Source organism: Pantherophis guttatus, chromosome 7 (assembly GCF_059756535.1).
Source record: "Pantherophis guttatus breed Tessera chromosome 7, ASM5975653v1, whole genome shotgun sequence".
Taxonomy (NCBI): domain Eukaryota; kingdom Metazoa; phylum Chordata; class Lepidosauria; order Squamata; family Colubridae; genus Pantherophis; species Pantherophis guttatus.
Genome location: NC_142069.1, coordinates 72309494 through 72336764, shown reverse-complemented (window position 1 = coordinate 72336764; position 27271 = coordinate 72309494). Strand labels below are relative to the sequence as shown.

The 27271-nt window shown below is 36.1% G+C and overlaps 2 protein-coding genes across 7 annotated transcripts in view; both read right to left on the bottom strand.

Annotated features, from left to right (window-relative positions):
* Positions 1 to 9535, bottom strand: part of TUBGCP6 (tubulin gamma complex component 6) — a 28864-nt gene extending 19329 nt beyond the window's left edge. Inside the window, exons 1-6 of one of the 3 annotated variants that reach the window (XM_034421116.3) lie at positions 9343 to 9535; positions 6343 to 7172; positions 5585 to 5748; positions 4597 to 4807; positions 2586 to 2759; positions 610 to 731 (exon numbers count right to left, since the gene is read on the bottom strand). In XM_034421116.3, coding sequence (XP_034277007.2) covers positions 610 to 731; positions 2586 to 2759; positions 4597 to 4807; positions 5585 to 5748; positions 6343 to 7092 — 1421 coding nt within the window. In that variant the 5' untranslated portion in view covers positions 7093 to 7172; positions 9343 to 9535. Of the gene's footprint in view, positions 1 to 609; positions 732 to 2585; positions 2760 to 4596; positions 4808 to 5584; positions 5749 to 6342; positions 7173 to 8748 lie in introns of all 3 variants that reach the window. The other 2 variants (XM_034421107.3, XM_034421124.3) reach the window with 2 other exon arrangements.
* Positions 9536 to 10332: 797 nt separating this feature from the next.
* Positions 10333 to 27271, bottom strand: part of HDAC10 (histone deacetylase 10) — a 34062-nt gene continuing 17123 nt past the window's right edge. For 3 of the 4 annotated variants that reach the window (XM_034421148.3, XM_060687145.2, XM_087874223.1), the window contains 9 exons: positions 23603 to 23670; positions 21274 to 21559; positions 20229 to 20316; positions 18397 to 18482; positions 16719 to 16772; positions 16352 to 16433; positions 15056 to 15241; positions 13058 to 13217; positions 10333 to 12908 (listed from right to left, as the gene is read on the bottom strand). In XM_034421148.3, the coding sequence (XP_034277039.2) occupies positions 12883 to 12908; positions 13058 to 13217; positions 15056 to 15241; positions 16352 to 16433; positions 16719 to 16772; positions 18397 to 18482; positions 20229 to 20316; positions 21274 to 21559; positions 23603 to 23670 (1036 nt within the window). In that variant the 3' untranslated portion in view covers positions 10333 to 12882. Of the gene's footprint in view, positions 12909 to 13057; positions 13218 to 15055; positions 15242 to 16347; positions 16434 to 16718; positions 16773 to 18396; positions 18483 to 20228; positions 20317 to 21273; positions 21560 to 23602; positions 23671 to 27271 lie in introns of those variants that run through there. The other variant, XM_034421156.3, reaches the window with a different exon arrangement.

Sequence of the window (27271 nt, the reverse complement as noted above, 5' to 3'; positions counted from 1 at the left end):
CTTCAGAACTGCCCTTGTCGTGCACCTTGTCTTGCCCTGGGGATTGCCACTTGTTTTATGACTGGACTTTCCTGGTAATATATCGGCTGCTGTTTGGGGGACTGAGGGTGGCTGCCTTCAGGGGTGGAGCCTTACTGGTCATTGGAGGGCCATTTGTTGAATATGTCTTGCGGACAATAAAAAGACTCTCTAAAGCCTGCCTTGCCTTGACCTCCTGGGTCATAACAACATCTTCTTAGTCATAAAAATTATATGTTTAATTCAGGAACTTATTTTAGCAGCTACAACTAAATTACAGTAAGTGTTTATGGTTTTGTGAACCAACGGGGGGAGGGCAGAGCGGATGGTTATGCACGAGCAGCCGCTTGCATGAATGGAGCATGCACACACGTGCTCGCCCGCTGCTTGTACAAATGGGGATGTGTGCATGCCGCTTCCACAGCCTGGTTCCAAATGTCTCCCAGCTCAGTAGTGGGTCACAGCCAGGTGGGGTTCAGGACCCCTGTGTTAAAATAAAGGCAGCACCTTTCACACCATTGTCTTTGGGACACTGCTGAAAAATGTTCAATCTTCCATTTCTGTCCTATTACATTAATCCTACAATGTTACCTTAGCTGTCGTCCTAGTTTTCGGAAGAGAAAGCTGATTGTTAGAAGAGTTAAAGTCGGGGGAGTGGACAAAACACACGCTCGGTAGTACTGTAAGTATTTCCTCAGTCCACTTGTGAATGCCTAACAACAGGAAAAAGAAAGGTTTTTTTAAAATTAAAAATATTAAATACAATGTATCTCATAGTTTACTAAACTGGAAAATGGAGATAGGATACGTTAATCTTTTTCAGTGGATAACGGTCTTTTCACACACTACAGCTTAGTCACCAACCTTTTGAAACATAAAACCATTGTTCAGTAGTAGCACACATTCTCTGCATGAACAAATGAACTTGTGTATCATGTTAAGTTATGGCTTACTTAATCACAGTTGATAATTGAGACACAATTGCATTACTGTCAATTCTTACAGTATAAACCATGAGGGCTACAACACGCTGAGTCAAAACCAAATAATGACAGCTAAAAACTTGGTTTAATTTATATCCACTTATAAATATATAGCAGTGGGCAATCAGAAAGATTTCTACCTAATATAGTCAACAATATATTCTGTACACTACATATACCTACTACTTTGTGGGATGTGGACAAGAGTATGTTGAATTCTAAGGCAAACTCTAGCCTTGGAGACCCCTGAATGTATAAATAGCATAAGCAGTATGGAATGGAACTGGGCTTTTGTATTCCTTGTGATATATCAACCAAAATGTGCCAAAATTGACCGGTACTAGTCTTAGGTTACATTATAGAATTTTGGCACAAATATGAATCTGAATGTTGGTTGCTGAATAAATCAAGAACAGTATATCATAGAAGGCATTTGTGAGAATAAATGGAATGCATAACAAATGATACAACGCTGAGCAGGGAATAAGACAAAGATATATGGATGCTCCCTTGGCTTTTTCGTGTCTTTATGTGTAGATATACAGTGTAAGGAATATTTGTTTCAGTTATTAGGTATATTGGGCTAAGTCTAAGACATGAATCTGCATGTGTTTTTGTATGCAGAGACATTGTTAATGACGTTAATAAGTTAATGAAGGCATGAGGCACTGTTGTCAGTACCTCCTATCCAAAAAGCACCTTAAATGTTACACCAAAGCTTGGCAAAGCCTTCCCCTAGCCAAGTACTCTGCCTGATTATCAAGCAGGAAGGTAAGAATCCAGAAGAAGTCCCAAATAATGAACTTGTTTCTTCAGGAAAGTGCAAATCCAGTCCCCAAGAAGACTTAGGCCTTGTTAGAGATCTGATGGTTTCTGTAGAGACAGCAGCACTATCCTCTGGGACACAATAGAAGCTTGCTTTGTCCCATCCACTATTTTATGATCTCGAGAGACTCAATAAAGAAATTTACATCATCCCCCTACCTGGCTCAGAATTATATAAGTGAATGTCATCAGCAAATTAATTATACTTCACCCAGAATAAACAAATGATGTGTCTCACTAGTATTAGGAGAGAAAGGAATCATGTAGCACGCATCCTGGAGAGATAAAGAGCTTGATTGGTCAAAACTACTGACTGGAATCACCTGCTCAGAATGGAGACCTACAAAATAGTACCTTCTGTCTGTAACATCACAAATGTCCACAAGAATGTTATGATCAATGGTATTAGAACATAATGAAAAATATAATAGGACTAAGAGGGCTGCACGACTACAATCTAGGTTCTGGTGCAAGTTATCTATAAGAAGGACCAACACATCTTCAATCTCATAACTAGGTTGAATCTCAAGTGAAATGTAACAGTTAGGTTTATGCATGGACAAGGTTCTGCTTGCTCTCAGCACCTCATTCTCCCTGCACTTTGTGAAGAAGAGTTTTGTACAACTGGAATTTAAATGAACAGCGTAAGAACAAAAGGCAATTTTGTATTCCAAAACAGAGGATATACCAGATGTTACTATTAAGTAAAGAGAAGACTACATTCAACCAAATTAATAATAAAAACTGCAAGTTCATTACCTGAAATACAAGCCCCTTTTTGTATGAGGAGTCTAGGACTGGTTGAACAGAAAAACGGCTCAGTCGTGTGTAATAAGTTCCATATTCAGCCACTTCTGACAGTAGACAGTTCATACTTTCAGGTGAAGTTCCAGATACATAAATGCCTTGTTTCACTACAAATATCTGAACTGCCTATAAAGTTGGGAAAACAGTAACAGGAAATTACTAAAATGCACAGCATAGAATATATTTACTAAACAAATGCACGTCCTCATAAATCCAATTGTGAATACTTAAATGTACTATTTTTATATTAATTTTAAAAATAAAAATCTACTGAATACTGTTAATAATTTTAAGAAAATATTACCTCAATGCTAAATACTAATTTGACATTGTAAGAATATTTAAGCTTCCAGTAAAATTAAATACAACATTTTAAGTAATTTAAATCTGTATTTTAATTCAATAGGAAGGTTTTACTATCTAGGGCAGGGGGCCGCCCTGTTTGGAACTGGGCAGCCCCCTGTTCCTGTTTGGAACTGTTCCTGTTTGGAACTGGGCCGCAGAAGTGGTGGATGTATGCGCACATGCGCAAAGCTGCATTTGTGAAAGTGATGTGCACACACATGAAACCATCCCCCTCACGTCCTGCCTCAGCCAGTCTGTCAAGCCGGAAAGGTTGGAGACTGCTGATTAAAAAGAGCACTAGAACATTTCTTTTCTATACGTTTCTATGAAATGTCTTTATAATAAATAAATTATAGCCTGAACTTGATTATATAGGACAACTCCTGAGCCATGGAGCAGTCCCAGGCCGTGGCCCGTCAGGAACCACACAGCTGAAGGCAAGCGAGAGAAGTTTCATCTGTATTTGTAGCTGCTCCACCTCAGATCATCAGGCATTAGATTCTCATAGGAGTGAGAACCCTACTGCAAGCTGCACATTTGAGAGATCTAGGTTGCACACTCCTCCTCTCCCTGATCTGTGAAACAATTGTCTTACACAAAATTGGTCCTTGGTGCCACAAAGGTTGGGACCACTGACCTAGGGTATTGATAATTAATCAGTAAATATATGGCAAATATTCTTTTGTAACAACAAAAAGTTAATTTTACTGAATACACAGTTCATGTCTTAAAATTAAATCAAAGTTATGGCCATTAATATTTGATAATATATTTTTAAACCATTCAAAAAGAATCTGGACAGTTTATGAAATTACTTATAATAGTTAAAAAGTAGAGCAGTGTAAAACATTAGTAAGTAGCAACAAATTAACTTAATAATGTGGGCATTTAAAATCGGCAACTAATGTATTCTTTTCCACAGTATAAGACTGGGTACTTACATAATTCAATTCCTTTACTTAATGGGTTTTTTTTAATAATCATGTCTTCCAAGAATATGCAAAATGTAGGAGCAGTCCAATGTCCATTTCCATTTATGGAAACATCTTGCTTGAGAAGAACCATTCTCCTTCCACTATACCTCCTCACCAGCAACAATCAATGTTTATTTCAGGATAGAGGACTCTTTTGAGTCACCTTAGAAGTATTTGGGGAGGGGGAGAGGACAAGTATTGCAAAAGAGTGGGGAAAATAAGGTCCATTTTGTGAATCAGTCTCTCTGCTCACAGTATGGTGCTGTTCCTAAATCAGTGGCATTAAACCAGAGTTCCTCAACCTTTCCAGCTTTGTGGACTGGTGGTGGTGGTGGTGGGGAGACAGGATGGTTCCAGGCAAGCGGTAAGGAACAGCACACATGCTCACCTACTGCTCGTGCAAATGGGGATGCGCACCCGTTCACTTGCCCGCTTCCACAGCCGAGTTCAAAATGGCACCCAGCCCAGTAGTGGGCCGTGGTTTGGGGACCCTTGCATTAAACAATACCATTGATAGATTTTGCAAAATTGAGAAATGTATACTTTTCTTAGGCTACTTTGTCCAGCATGATATAATGCAAAAATGCATATATAGTTTTTCTATTAAAAATAAAACTATTATATACTATATCAAAATGTTATACCTGATTAAATGAGAAAGAAGTGGATACAACTCCAATAAGAACATTTAACACATCTTTAACAATTTCTGGTTCTTTTACTAATACACGCTGTGGTAACTGAAATTTAGTACTGCTGAAAAGTTGCAGTTCTTGTTCTCGAAGTCTGCAAAATTTGTCAAAGGCTTCTCTTCCAGCTTCTGAAAGATATGGCTCCTCTTTTTTCCCAGGTGGACTGTCAGGAAAAAACCACAAAAATGTTAAAACTAGAAGTCTGAATTACTCATTATTGACAAAATCATGTATAATATATACGGTTTTCCTTTTCTGTTTGATCTTCAGTATAGCTAAACTATGAATCATGCATAAGTATCCACCATGTTATAAAGAGATGTAGATTACAAGCTGTTTCCAACTTACTGGCATCTAAGCATTATGGCTCACAATTCCTTTTGAGTAAAGACCTTTTTATTAAATATTATTTAATACCTGTTGCATTAAATAAGCACTTGGCCTTATTGCCATGCACTCAAAAGCCCAATTGGGCTTATTATCAGGGGATGTCTTATTTTGGGGGAAACAGGGTACATTATATTCTGAAATCTGTTACTATGCATTCCTTTTCATCAACAATTATGTATCATCCAAAGGAATGCAAATATGCATATTGTTTATCAGTTTTCCTTTACTACTACAGCCTCCACACTATTAGGTGTGCAACTCCACACATTTCCTGTGTTTTGCCCCTATCAAAAATGTAAAGAGGAAGGAAACATAACTGAACAACTTAGATATGAATGTGATATTTTGGATCCAAAGACTGCCATTCTCCAGTTTTCCATTCATTGCAAACAAATAGATTTTAGTTGTCAGCAAGGTAACTCTGGAAATTGAACTGTAGTATGAAATCTAATGAAAAGACTTGGAACATTGTTGTACTAATCACAGCATCCTCCTGCCCCAAAATAGCTCATTACAAGCACTTTTTAAAAATATAAAGCAAAATACTTACAATCCAATTCTTTCCCAGCACCGTCGTTTACTAGGTCCATAAGTAAGTGCTGCCTCCCAGAGATCAAGATCTGGTGTCACACTGGGTTCTGATTGAGAGTCTGGAGTAAGATTGGATGCTGACTGGAATCCTTCATCTTCAGAAGGATCAATACTTTGGGGAACCTGCAAATATAAACATACTCCTTTACTGTTCCTATATTATGACTTTTAACAATTGTGCTCTGGGATTGTTCTAATAAAAGTAGAGCTTATAACAAATTGTTTAAATTAAAATTAATACTTAGATTTGGTTTGTATCCAACTTTCTATAGAAAATCTCACGAGACAATAGTGCTACACTATAACATTCAAACAGGAATAAACAATATCAATAAATGAAAGCAATAAAACATTTTAGAACCCTAAGTTGTTGTGAAATATTGGTTGATGTGTCAGAAGCATATTACTGGTCAAGAAACATTTTGTAATATTGAGACAGGGACAAGACATACTGATTTTCTTAGTATATTTATGTGAATCACATTATACTTCAAGATGGAAACATACAGCATCAGATCAGAGGGATGCATGAAAATGAAAATCTACATTTTTGCTTTGTTTATCCTTCCAATGAGCTAATAATTGTGGAATTGCAGAGGTAGAGTGAATGGAGACAGTGGTGCTTCTTAACCAATGTCATCTGCATTCTATAGAGGAAGCATAAATATCAATGAGTTCATTAAGACCAATATTGGCATAGACAAAACAATCTTATACCTTGATTGCAAGTCCAGACAGATCTGCATTGTCAGGCACTGGTGGCAAATCCAACTTGATGTCCATATCATATGTACGACTGTGAATGAGAGCACCAAAGAGCGAGACCCGAGTTTCTCTCTCATATCTGTCCCCCATTGAACAATTCTGTGAAAATAGTTCCACCATAGGAAGACCTGTACCAGGTGCTGCCTCCATAATTTGCAAGGTCTTTTGAATTGTATCATTACATTGAAGTTCTTCATTTGCAATAAAAGCCTGCACGTCTGCTTCAAATGTGCTAACATCATAATAATCATAACCTTGATATTTAGTGTTTCTTCCTACATATTTGTTATTCACAAAATAATCCTTTTTGAGGGGTGAACAATGAGGAGGCCCAGTTCCTGCAAGCTGTACCAGAAAATCCAAAATAGAAGTAATTTCAGTAAATGGTAAGCAAGTAGACTTTTCTAATTCCTCTACAAGTTGCTCCAGCCTGTCTGCTTCTAAGCTCAGTCCAGCAACTCTCAAATTGAAAGACAGCATTAATATTTTGTTTTTCACAGGGAGTCTAGAAAAATTTGATTGAGGAACTTTGTGGGTTTCATCCAGAAAAAGATTAGCAAACAAAGTATTATATACAATCTTTTTGAGACTTTTCCTTGAAATTTTTTTGCTGCTCTTTCTTTTGTTCAAATGGAACTTTGTTGACACAGATACTATGTGAGCCTCACACAAGTCACCAAATAGTTTTGTAATACTCTCCATGGTTCCATCAGTTATGGATATCCACAATCAACTCAGAATGAATCCAGCACTAATAGTCAAACAAGCATTGATTTGTGTTCCTAAAAAAATGAAAGAAAGAAAAATTATTAACATAATGAATGCTGTCTCTATTGATTTTCTCTGCATTATAAAATTAACAGCCAAGACTTTGGCAATGTCCCACTAGCAAGTAGCAAGAATGTTGCAAACATAACACTATCATAGCAGCTCAGGTAACTATTAAGGTTTTTGTCAGAGTAATAATCTATTTTAAATCTTTTAGTCTAATTAATACACAAATCTTTAATCAAAACTTGCTACTCTTTTTTCAGAAGACCCTAGCCACATTTTGTATGTGTGTGGGAACTGCATGTGCACAGTTTTGGGGTTAGTTTTTGACTCCTGGTGACAGCTTGGACAAGTCTCTGCTTATTTCAATTAGGCTGTGACACTATTTTCTGTAATTTCTTTCAAGGTGCCACTTATTTACTTTATATTTCTTGGCAAAACATTATAAAAACAATGCAAGAGAAAAAGGGGTGAGCATGACAGAAAAGAATCCAGCGTAAACTAAATGCATAACCTATCAAGAAAGAACACACACATTTTATATAGAATCAACTGTTGGGCTTATACCCCACACTACCTAGGGCAGATGGTGCCAACTATAGCAAAAAAATGAAGTATATATAACTGCAATGAAGAACCAAATTGGGAAGTATAATCTGCAAGAATAAAAAGTATTAGATGCCAGTTTCTGCCCAGCACAAATGTAAATTAGATAACTTGGTACAGTGATGAAGTGAAAGAGACCATGGAAAAGAACTAGCAAAAATAGTTCTATTAAAATAGCAAAAAACTGAAATGCTTTGAGTTAGGGTCTACACTGAACATTGCAAAGAAGGCAGTCAAAGACAACAAGAATGTCAGAATAAAAGCTGCAGAAGCATTTTTCATAGAATAGAATAGAATTCTTTATTGGCCAAGTGTGATTGGACACACAAGAAATTTCTCTTTGGTGCATATGCTCTCAGTGTACATAAAAGAAAAGATATTTGTCAAGAATCATAAGGTACAACACTTAATGATAGTCATAGGGTACAAATAAGCAATCAAATCATATTAGGAAACAGTCAATATAAATTGTAAGGATACCAACAACAAGGTTACAGTCATACAGTGATAAGTGGGAGAAGATGGGTTAATTCATGAAGATTAAAGATGTTTTGTAAATGTATGGAGCGGCCGAAACACGGAGCCTCCTGCGTGTCCAAGGGAATTAAAAATGACAAAATTATTTAGAATAAAACTGTAACAGAGGGAATTGCAAGGAGCATTTAAGAGATTTGCATGGGATGATAAGAACAACCAAGAATGATACTGAAACAAATGCTAAAAAAATTTTTTAGTCTCTAAATAACAAAAAGAGAAAGTGTAAATATTGTTACTACTGTATCTTGTCTTTTTATGTACACTGAGCGCATATGCATCAAAGACAAATTCCTTGTGTGTCCAATCACACTCGGCCAATAAAGAATTCTATTCTATTCTAAATGCTGTTAAGAATGGTCAGAAAATGGAAAGGATGCACCTGAAGTTCGGAAGAAGGAGATTATTTTATTATTTACAATTATTTTCAACTGATTCAACGGCTACCTCGCAGATTATCTTCCCCTGCAGAGAAGGGACTACCGTAGCGTGGCGACGGGTAGAATTCCCTAGGTAAGTAGCAATGTACAATGCCTCCTCTCTCCGCCATCGGCACGCCCCAGTGCTGGCTGGGGATGATGGGTCTTATAGTTCGGCATCCTTGTTGCTGCTGTTGTCGGTATCCTAGAAGCCACCAATTTGGGAAAAAGTGGGGAGCAACGTAGAAAGGCGGAGGGTTCTATGGCGTCGGAGGGAAAGGAAACCCGGGCGTTGGCGGATGACAGGCCCGGTTCCCGTCTCCAGGAAAGGTGGGTCGTCCGGGTCTCGAGCCACTTCTGGTGGGTCGCCGCCCGCCCGAGGTGACGGAAAACAGGCAGGCAAGAAAGCCGGAGCTCCTAATTGGACAACTGGGGGAGTCCGCACTTGACGAGCCTGGGGTAGCCGAGTCGAAAAGGCGCCATTTCCCCCTCCTCTCCCAAATAAATTATTATTATTATTAATAATAATAATAAAAAGCTTTCCCTCATCCCACCCAGGTCGCCAGTCAGGGAGACCTTCCGCCGCCTCCAACGCTTAAAATTCAAAGAAAAGCCGACCTACCGCGGGGCACGAAAAGAAACAGCAGGATTGAGGCGGAGCTACCGCAGGAGGGAGGAGTCAGGCAGGCGCAGAAGAGCCGCCTGGTAGGGAAGGGAGGCACGTAATAGGCGGGTGGGCTGGGATCGATGATCTCACCCTGATAAACCAGGGAGGAAGGTTCGGGCTCCGGCGCTCAACAAGGCGGAGCGTGAAGGGAGAAGGGAGGCGATTGGCTGGCTGGGAGGCGGGGGGTGGAGCTTATTGGGTGTGTATGCAAGGCGCGCGCGCCTGAAGCAATAATCTCGCGCTGTCCTATGTTGGGACGCTACCCTGTACGACAGGGGTCTGCAACCTTGGCAACTTTAAGACTTGTGGACTTCAACTCCCAGAATTCCTCAGCCAGCAAAGCTGGCTGAGGAATTCTGGGAGTTGAAGTCCACAAGTCTTAAAGTTGCCAAAGTTGCAGACCCCGCTGTACGAGGTTAAAGCTCTGATTTCTTTCCCGGTCCTGAATTAAATGGCTTGTGTAGGTTTCCAACAATACGCACCCCCCCCATCCAAAAATCTCCCACCGCGCGTTGGCTATAGCAATTGACATGAACATGCTCCACGGGTGGGGATAGAAATGCAGGCAAGAGGTTTTAAGATTTTCAAGCTTAACAGCAGTGAAACACCCGAGGACAAGAAAAGGGGTTCGAGTTCTTCAAGATGGGACCTGGCTTTTTTATATATGACGGGTGATGCTTGCTAATTGGCCTGTATCTTTGGTGAATTGACTGATTTTCAAGTAGTCGTCCGAATCTAAAATTGGATTAATGTGTATATCTTGGCTCAGGTTGGGATTGTGTTAATACAAAACCTGTGGTTTTGTGCAGCATAGTAGATAATCCTGAATGAATTCAGTATAATTTTCATGTACAAATTATATTCCAACTTCATTACAACTAGTTGATGCCCCACCCCGCCCCCCAGAACCAAATTCACTTTTATTCAGTTCCCAGCACATCTGAATAGATTAGAATTCTTTATTGGCCAAGTGTGATTGGACACACAAGGAATTTGTCTTGGTGCATATGCTCTCAGTGTACATGAAAAGAAAAGATACATTTGTCAAGAATCATAAGATACAACACTTAATAATAGTCATAGGAAACAAATAAACAATCAAATCATATTAGGAAACAATCAATATAAACCGTAAGGATACAAGCAACAAAGTTACAGTCATACAGTCATAAGTGGGAGGAGATGGGTGATAAGAACAATGAGATTAATAGTAGTGCAGATTTAGTAACTAATTTGACAGTGTTGAGGGAATTATTTGTTTAGCAGAGGCATGGCGTTCAGGAAAAAACTTCTTGTGTCCAGTTCTGGTGTACAGTGCTCTATAGCGTCGTTTTAAGGGTAGGAGTTGAAACAGTTTATGTCCAGGATGTGAGGGCTATGTAAATATTTTCACAGCTCTCTTTTTGACTCGTGCAGTATACAGGTCCTCAATGGAAGGCAGGTTGGTAGCAATTGTTTTTTCTGCTAAGTCTTTACTGAAAGTTTGCAAAAATTGAGTAGGAGTCCATGTACTGTAATTGGATACATACATGTAGTGATCTTGGAAACAATATAGAAGCTTTCTCTGGAGATGTTTTTTAACTTCCTAGTCCAACCTGCAATAACAGCACTCCGTGACATCATGCTGGCCAACATGACCATGGAAATGTCTTTGGACAATGCTGGCTCAATGGCCTTGAAACAGAGATGGGCACCGTGCCCTAAAGTCAGCAACTATTAGCGGAGTAAAATCCACAGGGACTCCTTTCCTCCTTTAGTCCAACCTGCAATTTCTCCAAGTACAACCAGTGCCAATCCTATTTAACTTTCAGTTCCAGACTACATCAGACAGATGCCATGACCTGCTGAGTAATATAAGAAAACATTTTTTCCTCCAGTTACGGCTTTTTGCTCCAATTATTGGTCATTGTTGAAATATTTAAAACTTCATTAACATCCCAAAGATATTGGTAATCTTATTGATCATACATTAAAGTGATTTCTTACACATGTAAAATAATCTCATGAGAGTTTGTAATTAAGTTTATTTAACATTGCAAAAATTATACATGAGAAATAGGCTTTACTCAGTAGTAGTTGACATTATTCAAATTTAATTTATAAATATACATGTCAGCGGGGAGTTACTACAGAAATGCAATCCCATTTGTGATCCTATATCTTTTTTTCCTTGGCTTGAGCTAAAGATATTAACCTCCTTTTCCATATTAAAAAAGTAGAGCTGTACAGTGCTAATTGGCTGTCCCATATGTCTGCCTACTTAAGAGCAGGGCCACACAAAGCCTATATATCACAACCCCTTGTTTGCCAGAAGTTTGTAAAGACTAAAAGGACACAATAAACCAACTAACAGAATAACAAAATAGCAGAGTTGGGAGGGACCTTGGAGGTCTTCTAGTCCAACCCTCTACTCAAGCAGGAGACCCTATATCATTCCAGACAAGTGGCTGTCCAGTCTTCTTAAAAAACTTCAGTGATGGAGCACCCACAAATTTTGAAGGCAAGCCGTTTCACTGGTTAATTATTCGCACTGTTAGGAAATTTCTCCTTAGTTCTAGGTTGCTTCTCTCCTTGATTAGTTTCCATCCATTGTTTCTTGTCTTGCCTTCTTTGGCAAATAGGTTGATCCCCCCTTCTTTGGGGCAGCTCCTCAAATATTGGAACATTGCTATCATGTCTCCCCTAATCTTTCTTTTCACTAGACAAACCAAATTCCTATAACCATTCTTATGTTTTAGCCTCTAGCCCCTAATAATCTTTGTTGCTCCTTTCTTCACTCTTTCGAGTCTCAACATTTTTTATAATATGGTGACCAAACCTGGATGCAGTATTCTAAGGGTGGTCTTACTAAGGCTTTATAAATGGTATTAATATCTCACGTGATCTTGATTTTAACCCTCTTAATGCAACCTAGGACTGTGTTGGCTTTTTTTGGCTGCCGTTGCCCATTACTGGCTCATTTTTAAGTGATTGTCCACTAGGACTCCAAGATCTCTCTCTCAGTTACTGCTATTGAGCCAGGTTTTACCTAATCTATACCTGTACATTTGATTTTTCTTGCCTAAGTATAAAATTTATTATTTTTCTTAATTTTCATTTTGTTAAATAGGTCCCAGTGTTCAAATCTGTCAAGATCTATCTGGCTCTTGAGTCTATTTTCTGTAGTGTTGTCTATTCCTGCCAGTTTATTGTCATTGGCAAATTTGATGAGTTTCCCTTCTATTCATGCATTCATTCAGTATTCATGCAATATTCATACATTTATATAGTACATATAAAATATTTATACATTTTTACTGTATAAAATTTTAAAAAGTCTTTATAGCAAAGCCAACAGCATTTCTAAAGTTAACGGGCTAGAAGGTAGTTTTCAATATAAAAATTATATAAAAATCAGTTCAGAAACATTTTGTGCCCTTTTATTCATAAAGCATATCTTGTTCTGATCTTTTGTTTTGTTTTCTTGTGGAAGAAAAGAGATTGTTGAAATCAAGATTACTTTCCATCTTTGAAGTTCTTTGCTACACAAAACAAAAAGACAAAGTAGTCAGATTTTGTAACAAAAATGCTCTTGAGAATCTCTAACCTCAAGTAATTCAAAGCTCAGCAGTAAGATATTTAAAGGTAATGAAGATTTACATTTTGTTTTCATTCATCTCTGATTGATTACCTGAACATTGAAGCAATTTCCATTCCTGTTGAAATTGCGCTCTTAATTCTTTTATCACTTCCACATTCTCCTGTAAATCTGGTGCAAAATTCTCAAAGTTGGGTATAAAGTCACCTGTTAAGATGTTGGCTATATCTTGCATTATTTTTTCTTCAGTATCCTTTAAAAATAAAGTAAAACACTTGCATAAATGTGTACTGATCTCCAAAAAAGAAAAAGAAACAGCATTTTATTGCTTGCAGTGTCATTTCTGAGAATTTGTAGTCTATTGAATGACTGTATTGAATTACTGGACTAAGCCATAATACGGCTTGCTTAGTTTTGGTTTAGTGAATTGTTTAACTAGACCTCTGTGGTTGGTAAACCTTGGTTTATAGCTTGGCATTTTCTGCAAACCCAAACAAATTGGAATTATTTGGTAAGACACAATGAAACACACCATACTTAGTGCAATGTGGGAATATATCCATTTAGGAGTCAGTTATCTTTAATATTATAAATCAGTTTTCTTCAACTGTGAGGTGGAACTCCAGAGAAATCTCTCAGCAATTTGTGAGGTCAGAATCCTTACATAAGTGTCTGTCTATATCCGTGATGGCGAACCTATGGCATGTGTGCCAGAGGTGACCTGCAGCACCCTCTCTGTGGGCATACGAGCCATCACCCCAGCTCAGTTCCACTGGCCGTGCGCCTCCCACCAGCCAGTTGGTCTTTGTGTCTCTGTCGCGCATGCGCAGGGGGCAGGGCACAGGCGTGTGGGGGGCGTGTGCATGCACGGGTGGGACACATGCGGGGGTACACACATGGGAGTGGGGGATGGGCGCATGCGGGGGGCTGTGTGTGCATGGCCAGGGTGGGGCGCATGTGGGGGCCGCACCCGCATTTTGGGTGTTTGGGTGCACATGCATGCATTCGTGCGCATGCATGCTTTGGCCACTCGGTCTGGAAAAGTTTAGCCATCACTGGTCTATATTGTCCCAGGGTGCTTTTCCTAAAAGGCAACTGGACTTTGGTTTTTTCCCTTGAAAACGTTTGTTTTGTCATCCAAGAAGCTTCTTCTGAAAAAGTTTCTTAGATGAGAAGCAAACAGTTTGTATGTGTATGTGTAATCAGGCTAGAGCAGGGGTGTCAAACTCATGGCGTCACGTGATGTATCACATTTTTCCCCTTTGCTAAGCCAGGCGTGAATGTGGCCGGCGCATGATGCATCCGGTCCGTGAGCTAGAGCAATGAAACAGAAGCACTGTCAAAATCTTGCTCTCAACTTTTTCCCCCCCCCCTCCCTTTATCTGCGCATGATGGCTAAAAGTTTTCCCAAAGTGGAATGGATTTTAACGATAGTGTCCTGTCAAAACTTGATTTGAGTTCTGTTCCTTGCTTTGCCTGCATCAGCTCGGTCTAACAATGGAAAGTTGTGATGTTACAAAGTTTGAGAACCCCTGGTGATAAATATATTAAAATTGAGTTATTAATAGGAAGCTTCATATATCTTTCTTGCTAAATTCTAACCACAATGAAATCATTCATTGTATTTGGGAGGGGTGTTGTTTCACATATGTTCATTTATTATTTTAGAGATGTCATGATGCTGCAGAGTTAAAGAACCTCTGCAATAATTGTTATGCATGTTTTGTTTGTTTGACTTATTTAGATTTTCCCAAGATCCAGGCATAGGAACATAAACAGAGAAGCAAAGCTGAATTATTCTTTAGGTTGAATCTCAAAAAGTTGCTTTGGCACACAGATACAAAATATTGTCTGAACCACTTTAAAGACAACACATCTTTTCTTTGAATTTTCAGTTGCCTTTCATTCTCTTTTAGAACCGAAATTGAAATGCTACAGCACCTTACTAGATTCTTCATGTATTTGCTTCAGGAAAACAAGAGAATCTGAAACTATAGACAGTTTTAGAAGGAATTACTCACACATTTCCCCTGGATCCTTTCTTCTAAAAAATAAGCTATTTTGTTGTAAAACCACTTATGTACTCCTTACCTGAATTACAGCAAGAATCTGAGATTCTGCTAATCCTTGCAGTAAACTAATAAGCAAGGAAATTCTATTTTTGCCAAGGTTCTGGTTTGGTCCAACAATTACAATGGTTAAATTAGGCTGATAGCTGTATGCAACTGGAAGAATAAATCCAAAGGTAGCAGAGAAGAAGTTGTTGGTTTTAGGATCCTTCCAAAAAGAAACAAAAAATTAAAATATTTTTGTTTTATTTATGTTAATGAATGTTAGCATATTAAAATTATCCAAAACTAAATTTCTTAATATAATTAATTAATTAATTAATTTCTCAATATAAAAACTATATTTACATATTACTTGTGTAAAGGGATAAAAAAACTGAGAGATCTATAGGACCATAACACTAACATGCAGTTCTTTCCAGCCCAATAATTAAGTATATGAATGCTCAGAAGCTTGATTTTTACTTTCATCTATGTGGGGTGAAGTAGGGGTAGGAAGTATTCACCTTCTGCAGACTGTGACTTCACCAGAAGAGGTGTTTTGAATTTTGGGGGGGATGGGGAAGGGGTTTAGCCTCTTGCTTTAAACATTGGAGGCTTCCTACATTCAAATTATGTGCATTCATACTGTTAAAAAAACCCTCAAAATTATGCTGCTGAAATTTGGCCATTTTGCTGCTGAACATCATTAGTAAAATCTTGGAGTGTTTTTATTTGTACTGGTCTATGACTGTGATAAACTGAATAGGTTGAATAGGTCTGCATGGACAAACTTTTGTTGTTCCTGGATCCCAGAGTGAACAAACAAGTAACTCTTTTCATGTCTGATTAATATAATCAGACTTCCTTGATTCAGATGTCCATAAAAAACTATGTGGAAGTCAGTGGTGGGAAAAACCATCTATCTGTTTTACAATTGTGCTTTTTCTCAGTCCTTTCCAATTCATGCCAGGAAGACAAGGGTTAAAGATTGTGCTAATGTTTCGAAGTTTCTAAAAATGATGTGCCAATTACTTCCACCGTAGCAGTTCTTCAGTTTATCCCAAATATATTTATAGCATTTGCTACAAGACTGATTGGTTATTAAATTTATAGCCCACCCAACTCAAAGCATGACTCTAGGTGGCAAACTGTACATTTCCAGCAGGCAGAATTATCAGTTGGAGCACAATATTCAAATATTTGCATGTCATCCACATTCTAAATCTCCACAGTGAAAATTGCTGAATATATAGTTCAACTCAAAATTTATGTCCTTGCATTCTCACTAAATCATACTTGGGTGATAAAAAAAAAGACCATAAAATGCCACACCTACTTCTTTCCAGTTGAGAGAGATATTGTGTTTGGTGTTAACTTGTTCAAAATGTTTAGCACAAATATTGATCAAGAGCACTTTGCTGTAAAATATTAAAGAAAATAGGTTCTATAAATATTAACTCTATAAAATAGTTGCCACACTGGTAATAATAAAATAAAGCAAATACACATATCTGGGAAATATACAAACTGTAAAGAACTGCTATAATCAAATACATGTTTTAGATGTAAAATTATTCTAATAAAAAAAAAAGAGATTCAAAGTTCCATGTTTTTTTTACGAAGCCCCACTGACCTTAGCAGAATTTCATTTTCAGAACCAACTGCACAAATTTAAATAAATTGGTTGCAATACTGAGACTTACTCATCATCCAACTCAATTTTCATGTCCATGTCACCAACAAATACACACAGGACTCTGCAAAACAAAATATTTCAAGATCTGTTATGCATATATATAATATTTATTTATATCCTACCTTTATTATTTTTTATAAATAACTCAAGGTGGCAAATTTACCAAATACATCTTCCTCTTCCATTTTCTTGCAATAACAACCCTGTGAGATATGTTGGGCTGAGAGAGACTGACTAGTCTAAGGCATAACTAGAAGTAGCCTGGTGCCTTAACCAGTAGACAAAACTCAGTAGACAAAACTTAATTGAAATCCAATTTCTTTTACTACCGGTTCTGTGGGCGTGGCATGGCTTGGTGGGCGTGGCAGGGGAAGGATACTGCAAAATCTCCATTCCCTCCCCACTCTGGGGCCAGCCAGAGGTGGTATTTGCCGGTTCTCCAAACTGCTCAAAATTTCCGCTACCAGTTCTCCAGAACCTGTCAGAAGCTTCTGGATTTCACTGACAAAACTTTATGATAAATAGCTTCATTTATGTAAGGTAATCTGATAATGGACTACATAAAAAAACTGGCATAGCTGAGAGTCCAACAAAATTCACCATGTATAGCCAGCTACCATTATAATTGCAGTATGAATAACAAATCCTGAAAATTCAGTGAAGGAATTGATAATCTAAACCTCTAAATTTAAGAGCTCTTTTATAATTCTATATGTATAATTCTGACAATATGCTAACTAGAAAAAACAATTTAAGGATTATAGCATATATGGCAAAAGTTTCCTAGTCTATAAATTAATATTATGCATCATGAACAACGGACGTGCAGTCTAATTTATTTCTATCCAAGTAATATATTCTGTATTCATTCAGTAGCAGCAAACCTCTGCTTTTTACCGTAGCCCATCCATCCCCTAGGTATACGGTACCTATTTAGTCTTTTTCTACCACCACAACTATGTAGTCTTTTGCGTCTTCGTTATCATATACATTCATAGTATTCTGAAAATGGATCAAATTGCGCACAGTGCAATTCTGAATAAACTACTCAGAAAAAAATCCCACTGTGTTAAATGGAGTTTATTCATATACTAATGAGTACTGTTCACTTTGCATATAGAGTGCGTTTGTATATAAAATAGCCCAGGTTATGACAGATTCATTGCTTTTCAAAATCTGTCAAGAATTTTCCCAAGTCCCTAAATAATAGACAATGTTAAGAACTGAAAGCATTAGTCAAAAAAGTCACAATATTTAGAGTTGTGCACGCTTTGAAAAGGTGTTGATAAAAGAGAATATCTGTGGGGTCTTTGGTGCTCTCTGAGTTTGTGGTTTTCTTGCAGACGTTTCACTGCTAAACTAGCTAACATCTATTTGGTAATGAAAAGTCTGCAAGAAAACCACTAAGTTCAGAGAACACCAAGGACCCCATTGAAAAAATGCACTTGGTTTGCAGAAGATGACTAATTAAAGTTAGTATGATTCCTAAAAACATTAATACTTTTTTTCAGGCTCATGCAGATGGCTAAAAAATTTTAACTATTTCAATGAATAGTAGAGAGGTGCTGCCTTAATGTGACATTCACAGAATGTCTTTGAATCATTTTTGAATAATAATTTATTACATTGTCCTTTAAGTACACAACTGTGCAAGAAAATATTAGGCACAACATTCTTATACCTACTTTTGTACCTTCAGGTTTTGACAATGTGCTACCGCAATGGCAGAAGAAAGTGAAGGTGTAGATGAAACTGCAAGCCCATTGATCACCTAAATAACATGATAATAATAATTAAAATGTTACTATTTTATTTAATATTACTTACAATCAAGATTATATAGCTGTATTGCCTTATATGGATACATTCATTGCATATGAATGTCTAGATTGGTATAGTTATAAGAACAAATAAAGTCTCTGCAAATACTGTAAAATTTATATCAAAACAAAATATTTGGACATTTAAAAGCATATCAAGTCTGGATATGTTCCTATTTTGCCACAAAAAGAATAACTTTATTACATTATTACATCTAGAGAAGGATCTCTATTTGAAGGGCTACCAGCAAACACAAGTGTCTGATGACATATTTTCCTTAAATTAAACAGTCAGTTAAATCTTAGTAATGCACCAAATAGGAATGTTTAGTCTGTTTACAGGATACATTCATGTTCTGATTTCAATCAACCAATATTAAGAAAACATTTTGATATGGGACAAATAGAAAGAAACTTAGGCTTCCCCAAGTATAAACAGAAGGATTCAAATTCTAAAAAGCATGTTGTTCGCACAAAGAAATTTGATTAACTAATTAACTAAACACTAATAATTTGGTAGCACCCTCTACTATTCATTTGGGCATATTAACTGTGCAAAGAGGGAATTATTGTCATTTAAGTTAACAAAAGTATTAGGGCTGACTTAGGTGGCTTGAAGTTGTTTTCTACTCAGTAACTTTTATCCTAGCAAAGATTATGCATGAATAAATGGTCTACTTTGGCATAGAGATGGACTACTTCCCATCTGGGCCTCTTCAAACTCTTACATAATTTTGTACAGGCATGTATACAAGTCATACAGCCACAGATATACAGTATAGGGAGGATGGTGGCAAATAATGAAATACATATCATGATGCCACAATTATTATTTAAATATTTTCTTCTGCCAATTTACTGTTTTTATAAAACAACTCAAGACAGTGAACACACTTAATACTCTCTTTTCCTCCTATTTTCCAATAACAAATTTTCCCAACCTGTGAGGTGAATTGTCTGAGAGAAAGAGAGTGACTGACCCAAAGTCACCCAGCCGGCTCTGGGACTTATATCCCACACTGGAACAAAAGCCAAGATCTACATTGTTATTTCTTTGGCCTTGTGGTTACCTGAGGACATTTACTGTATGCACACAGCCCGTCTTGACATCAAGCAAGCTTTTCCAGCTCTAGCAAAAATGTTTAATATTTATTCATAAGATGTGATTTACTGGTTTCAGAAAAATTATTCACACCTCTGTAACCCAGGTTAGTCTTCTCTCTATACAGTTGACAGGTTTACTGAGTTAATTGAAATGTGTTATTGTTACTAGCATTAGCATTTACATTACAACACGATGCCCAAGGTGGGAATATATGCAGCCTTTACCTTAGCAGTAATAGAGAAATTATGCAGCAATTAGTGTAATGGGATAATAATGCATTGTTCTAGGAGAATATAAAGAGTTAACCAGCCATATAATAATTGGGTAGTTAAGCATGCAGATGGAACTTGTGATATATCTCTTTAAAGAGAATGAATTTACATCCTAATTGCTTGAGAGACATAATGTGAGATCCACCAGCCTACATCTAAGATGCTATGGAAAATGACCAAAAAAGAAACATATCAAGTGGTTTTTTTTATTTTGGAAAAAAAAGGCAACTGGACTAAAATATATTTAGTTCTCCTCAAGACTAACTAGAAGAAAATATATCATTTCGAATCAACCCAGTTTTCCAAATGATTAACATTACCTCCTTTTTAATGATTTTGTTAAGGACAGCCAGCATGTTCAAGAGTAAGTTTAGAGCTTCTTCTTTCATATTTTTCACATCAAATGCACTGTGAAATACATATATTTGAATGATCATTATACACCAGAACATTTGGAACAATTGTACTTCTTGAACAACATGTTGAGGTTTGAATTTATGACTTTTTAATGGACATATAAAAGTTGCCCAAATTATAAATTACTCTGCGTACTGTACACTAAAAGTGTTGTCCCTATTATTCAGGAGGAATCTTATGTTAACTGCAACATTAATTAACCCATAGCAATTTCTTCTTGCAACATAATAGAAGGACTTTTGAATTCTGGATAAACAAATTATCACTGTGGGGAGGGTGGGTTTTTTTGTTTTTTGTTTGTTAATATGGGGGATTTTTAAATGTTATAAGACGCCTGGAAACACCTCTGTGTGACTTTGACAGCCTTATAATTTTGCAAAATAAATAAATAATCACAGGCCACTTCTAATTGATCTTCTACCGGTAATCCTTGATTTACGACCACAATTGGGCCCAAAATTTATGTTGCCGAGTGAAACATTTGTTAAGTAAGTTTTGCCTCATTTTGCAATCTTTCTTCCCACGGGTTGTTAAGAGAATCATTGCAGTTGTTAAGTTAATAACGCTGTTGTTAAGTGAATCTGGCCTCCCCATTGACTTTGCTTGTCAGAAGGTCACAAAAGCTGATCACATGACCCCAGGACACTGTTACTGTCATAAATATGAACCAGTTGCCAAGCATCCAAATTTTGATCACATGATCATGGAGAATGCTGCAAGTGTGAAAAATGGTCATAACTCACTTTTTTCAGTGCCATTGTAACTTTGAATGGTCACTAAATGAACTGTTGTAAGTAGAGGACTTCCTGCACTTTACACAGACAAGCTTTTGCTACCAATCCTTTTAACTGGAGAGACTGAATGTTCTTTTTCACCAAAAGCTGAATACTAAATATTTGGTTGTATCATGATACACTCTGTTTTGAGCCGGTGAACAGTATGGCTAACCTGATAGTAGTTTTGAACTCTTTCATATCCAGTCCTTTTGGAATGTGAACAGTTGGTGGGAGCAGGTGTGCACCACTCTCACCAACAGCAGCTGCGGTTTTAATAGGAGGTTTCAAAGACAAAATGCTTTTCATATGCGTCTCCAAAAACCTATCTGTTTTGATGACTTCATTGACATCTCCCTTTCCAACTTCTTGAGGACTCAGGAGTTCCACATTGGTCTGTGTAAGCTCAGCTTTCTCTGCTTGACAGGATATAGTACTGAGATCTTGCACTGGAGTTGCATCTGGAAACAACAACAGAACAGAGCCTGTCTCCATAGTGAAGACAAATTATCCTTGTTTTCGTCAAACCAGTGGCCTCCAGATCTGTTGGGATTACAACTCTCAAAATTCTAGCCAATTTATGGAAAGTTGATTATGCTAGTTATACTTGGGGCTTGGGTATTGCCACATTTTCAAATCTCTGAACAGATTTCTGGGGGGAGGGGGAAGCATTTAGCTCAGAAATGATTCGTTTAGTTCAAAATTTTAACATTATGGAACAGTAATGGGACATACTACCACCAATGGTGGACCTGCCCTAAAGCAGGCAAATATTGGTCCAGGGTCCAGAACTGGATAGTGGAAATTACAGGTTATAATATAGAGCTGAAACCTGAAGTTTTCTTATTGGGAATGAAACCAGATAAAATAACTAAGGAAAAATGGTACTTGATCCTCCATATCACTGCTGCAGCTAGGATATTATACGCGCAAGAGTGGAAAAATGAATTAATACCCACAGAGAATAAATTGATTTGGAAAATTTCAGAATGTGCAGAGGCAGATCAGTTAATGAAATTACTTAGGAACCAAAAAGATTCTGATTATTACGAATGTTGGAACCTATGATATATTTGGGTGAAAGAAAAGAGAGGGAAATGAAATGGATCTTATCAGTGATCTAAATTGTATAGGCGCATATGTGTGTACGTTCGTTGCAATAACTTTGTATGTGTATATGTAAAGAATTGGTTTTTAAAAAATGGAAATAAACTTATTTAAAAAATTTTTTAACTTTATTGTTTTTAGTAGAAAACATATTAAAAATAGACAGTTTTTACATTTTTGTTGCCTAGTGTATAATATTTAACAATCCTCTTATTGTTGGAGCTATATACTATGATCTACAAGTCAGATAGATGGGTTGTGCCTACTTTGAAAATGAGTTGGAAGAAATGTTTCAAAGTAGAGGGAGCACACTACTTCATTAAAGCAGCTAGGATTTTCCCAACTGCTCCAAGAAAGATGATGATGTAGTTCCATTAATACAGAGGTGTTAAACTCATGTAGTCACAGCGATGTCACGTGACACAGTGGGTTTCAATTTTTTTTACTACCTGTTCTGTGGGTGTCGCTTGGTGGGCGTGGCAGGGGAAGGATACTCTAAAGCCTCCATTCCCACCCTACTCCAGGGGAAGGATACTGTAAAATCTCCATTCCCTTCCCAATCCAAAGGGAGGTTACTACAAAATCCCCATTTCATCCCTATCAGCTAGGACTCAGGAGGCAGAGAATAGATGGGGCGGGGACAGTCAGAGCTGGTATTTACCAGTTCTCCAAACTACTCAAAATTTCCGCTACCGGTTCTCCAGAACTGGTCAGAATCTACTGAAACCCACCCCTAACGTGATGTATCGGGACTTTTTCCCCCTTTGCTAAATCAGGCATTGGCGTGGCCAGCGCACAACGCATCTGGCCTGCGGGCTGGCAGTTTGACAGCCCTGCATTAATGAATCAAAGCATCATGTCCTTATTGCAACTCATTGTTCTTATGCTCCCACATTCTGAAAAACACTTCTTTTGGTTGATATTTTTAAGTATGCAGTCTTTAAGTACATGCAGCATATTTTTAAGTACACTCATATTTTTAAATTAATTCAACTCCAGTTATTTCAACCAAGTATACTGTCATAATTATTTACGCTAAATTTGCCACTGACATCCTTTATATCGTCAATCTTTCATTTGACAATTCAGAAAGAAGAAGAATAACTTTAGGACAAGTTGTTAATTTATACTGACTAAATTAATTTAGTCAATATATTGACAATTTTGTGACTTTATCACCTGGCAATGTTAAAATTAGCCAATCTAGTTTATAATACTGCTTCTAAATTGAAATAGGAATTTGATGACTTGTTCTACTTAAAGATCTGCTTTGGAATATTTAAACTTGATGAGTGAGATTTCTGTGAATTAAGAAAAAGATAGACAGTAAACTAAATCCAGAAATGTTTTAATATCTGCAGAAATATATAAAGAAAAAAGGCAATTCCTGCCATTACCTTCATATGTCAAACACTTCCAATATGGCTTATGTGCAGCTCTCACATTCTGAATGGATTCTCTTGCACTAAAAAAGATCAAATGCATTAAATCTCTTTAAAAAATATTTTTAAACCTCTATATTTTTTAATACTAAGAATATGTATAAGTGTTATTTGTAATGATATATGCCACAAAAACATGAAGCTACAGTATCTAAAATACAACTTGTATGAAATAAAATTATTAAAGTATAATAAGGTAGGTTCAGCATATCAATATTCAATATCCCATCTGGCTGTATATGGATTTTTTCTACCATTCTTTGTAATTCCCAGGATTTTCTAATATGTAGACACTTCAACAAAAAAAAGAGCTCAAATCTACGTATTTTGTTGAAAATATTCTTTCATATAAGACAGTGTTTCTCAACCTTGCTGCTGGGGATTCAGGGAGTTTTTTTTTTATTTTTTTTTTATTTATTTTAATTACATTACAAACAACATGTACAATATTTCACCCTGTGCTATACATAAGAAAGGAAGATTTGGTTCTTCGGATATATCCTCATGATCGCCAAAATCCACGTTCTCAGGGTACAGGTACCGAAGCATCCAATTTTCCCAGCGCATAGTCCACAAATGGTTTCCAAATTTTCCAGAAAATATCTTCTTTATAGTCACCATTTCTAATTTTAATATCACATGTCATTTTATCATTTAAAGCTAATTTCCACATTTCACAATACCATTCTTCTATTCTAAAATTCACATCTAATTTCCAATATCTGGCTATTATAATTCTACCCATTATAATCATAATTCTAATCAATTCTTTCTCATATTTTGTTGGTTCTATTTCCTTAATTATCAACAGTAATATAGTTTCTGGTCTCAATATTATTGCTTTCCCCATCATTTCAAATATCATTTCCTCCAATTGTTGCCAAAACTTTTTAACTTTATCACATTTGTACCACATATGTTCATAAGTCCCTAATTCCATATCACATCTCCAACATTGTTTACTAATTTTTTTATCCATCAATGACAATCTTAATGGAGTCAAATACCATTTCCAAACAACCTTATAATTATGCTCTTTAATCCTTACAGATAAAGTCTTCATAATTCTACTCTTCCAATTCACGTTCCAATCTAAATCTGATATTTTAATATTAAGTTCTTTTTCCCAATTAATCTTCATCACCCTTTGTGGTTTTCCATCAAAATTTATAATCTTATATATCTTACTAACGAGTCCCTTTAGCCCAATTTCATCTTTCATAATTTGGAATACTAAATATTCAAATTCAGTTTTACTTCTACTTATCGAACAATTGTCCCTTACCTTCTTAGTCCATTTTTCTATCTGTATTTTTTCAAACCAGCCTAAACCCAATTTTTCAATGATTTCTTTTTTCCTCCTTTCATTTTCTGAAGTTTTTAACCAATCTATTATAGTTTGTATATTTTCATCTTCCATTACCCTATCACGACTTATATTAATTTTAATCGGCCAATTTTCAATTGTCTTCCCTAAGAAAATTATATCTGGAATTAAAATTTTAACAAATTTGTTCCAAATTTTACTCAGTCCCTTTAACCAATAGCTATTAATTACACATTTTGATTTTGCTTTATCTAAAAACCATGTTGAGCCAAATCTCTTGATGTCCTTTAATTCTAAATCTCTCCAATGACTATCTTCACCTTTAAATATTTTTACCACAGTCCGAATAGCATAAGCCCAATAATAATTGAGTAGTTTGGGGATTCCTAATCCACCTTCCTTTTGATTTTGATACCACATTTTCTTCACTAATCTAGGTCTTTTCCCACCATTACAAAATTTATCCAATTTCTTCTGATATCCTTCAATATCTTTCTCTGTCAAGTTTAACGGTAACATCTCAAATAAAAAATTAAACTTTGGCAACAACATCATCTTACACATTGCAATTCTACCAAACCAAGACAACTTTATCATTTTATATTTATCTATCTTTTTCTCAATTTCATTCATCACCACATCATAATTTAATTTTTTCATTTCTTTAACTTTGAGTGAAAGTGTTATGCCCAAATATTTCAATGTTTTTTTAATCCTTATCCCAAGTTGTTCTTGCATATTCTCCCACTCCTTACCATTATTATTCATTAATAATTCAGATTTTGACCAATTTATTTTCAAACCTGTCATTTCCTCAAATTCTTCCAAATGCTTATGTATCTTTTTCAAATCTTTCTCTATATCTTTCAAAATAATCAAAGTATCATCCACATACAGATTTATCTTATATCCCTTATACCCTTCCAATTCTTCATCTTTTTCTATCATTTTAGTCAAAATTTCCATAACTAATAAAAATAATGTTGGAGACAGGGGACATCCTTGTCTTGTAGTCCAATCTTATCTCTTCTGTCAGCCTTCCATTCACCTTCACTCTTGCACTACTTTTTTGATACAGTTTTGAAATAACATGTATAAACTTATTACCAAAACCTAGTACCTCAACAATTGTTTTAATAGTTTCCCATTGTACAGAGTCAAAAGCTTTGAAAATATCTAATGATATTATACCTATTTTATCAGCATTATATTCAGCAACATCTATAATATTTAATACTCTTCTGACAATATCACTCATGTATCTACCCTTCACAAAACCTACTTGGTTATAACTTATATATCTGTCTATAAATCTACTTAATCTATTATTTATAATGGCAGTAAATATCTTTGCATCTTGATTAATTAAAGAGATGGGCCGATAGGACTCAATCCTTTCTAAGTCTTTATCTGGTTTAGGGATTATAGATATCACCGTTCTGTTCCATGACAACGGAACTTCTCCACCATGTAAAATTCCGTTAAATAGTTTTTGCAATTTTGGTATTATTATTTCCTTAAATTCTTTATAAAACTCAGCAGGTAATCCATCTTCACCTGGAGCTTTCCCTAATTTTATTTTTTGTATTACTCCATTAATCTCGTCTTGTGTTATATCTTCTTCCATTAAATCTTTGTATGTTTGGTCAATTTTCACAACATGTTTTTCTAAATAGCTTCTTAGTTTTCCCCGATCAATTAATTTTTTCGAATATAAATTTTGAAAAAAGTTCCTGACCACTTCACATTTTTCTAATTTTTTATAGCGTCTTATACCCTTATCATCTATCAAGGCTCCAATTTCTCTCTTCTCTCTTTTATTTTTCGCCATCCTTGCCAATAACTTAGAGTTTTTATTGCTAAATTCAAAAAAATTCCTATTTAAATATCTCATATTCTTTTTTACCAATTCTATATCTTCTATCAATTTATTTTTTAGCAAATTTAATTCCTCCAAAAAAAATTTTTCTTTAGTAAGCAAAAATTGATTTTCCAATTCTTTAATCTGGCTTTTATCTTTTTCAATTTTATTTTTATAATTTTTATATTTTCTGCTTGATAACTTGATACTTTCCCCTCTAAACACTGCTTTCATCGCATCCCAAACAATTTCAAATTTAACCTCTCCATTATCATTCAATCTCCAACATTCTTCCCATTTTTTAAATATCCATTTTTTATCCTCCTCATTTTTATACAGTTTTTCATCATATCTCCAACAACTTCCTTTTTTCTCAAAATTAAAATCTATTTCCATCGTAACTTCTGCATGATCAGAATCCTTAAAAATTCCCACA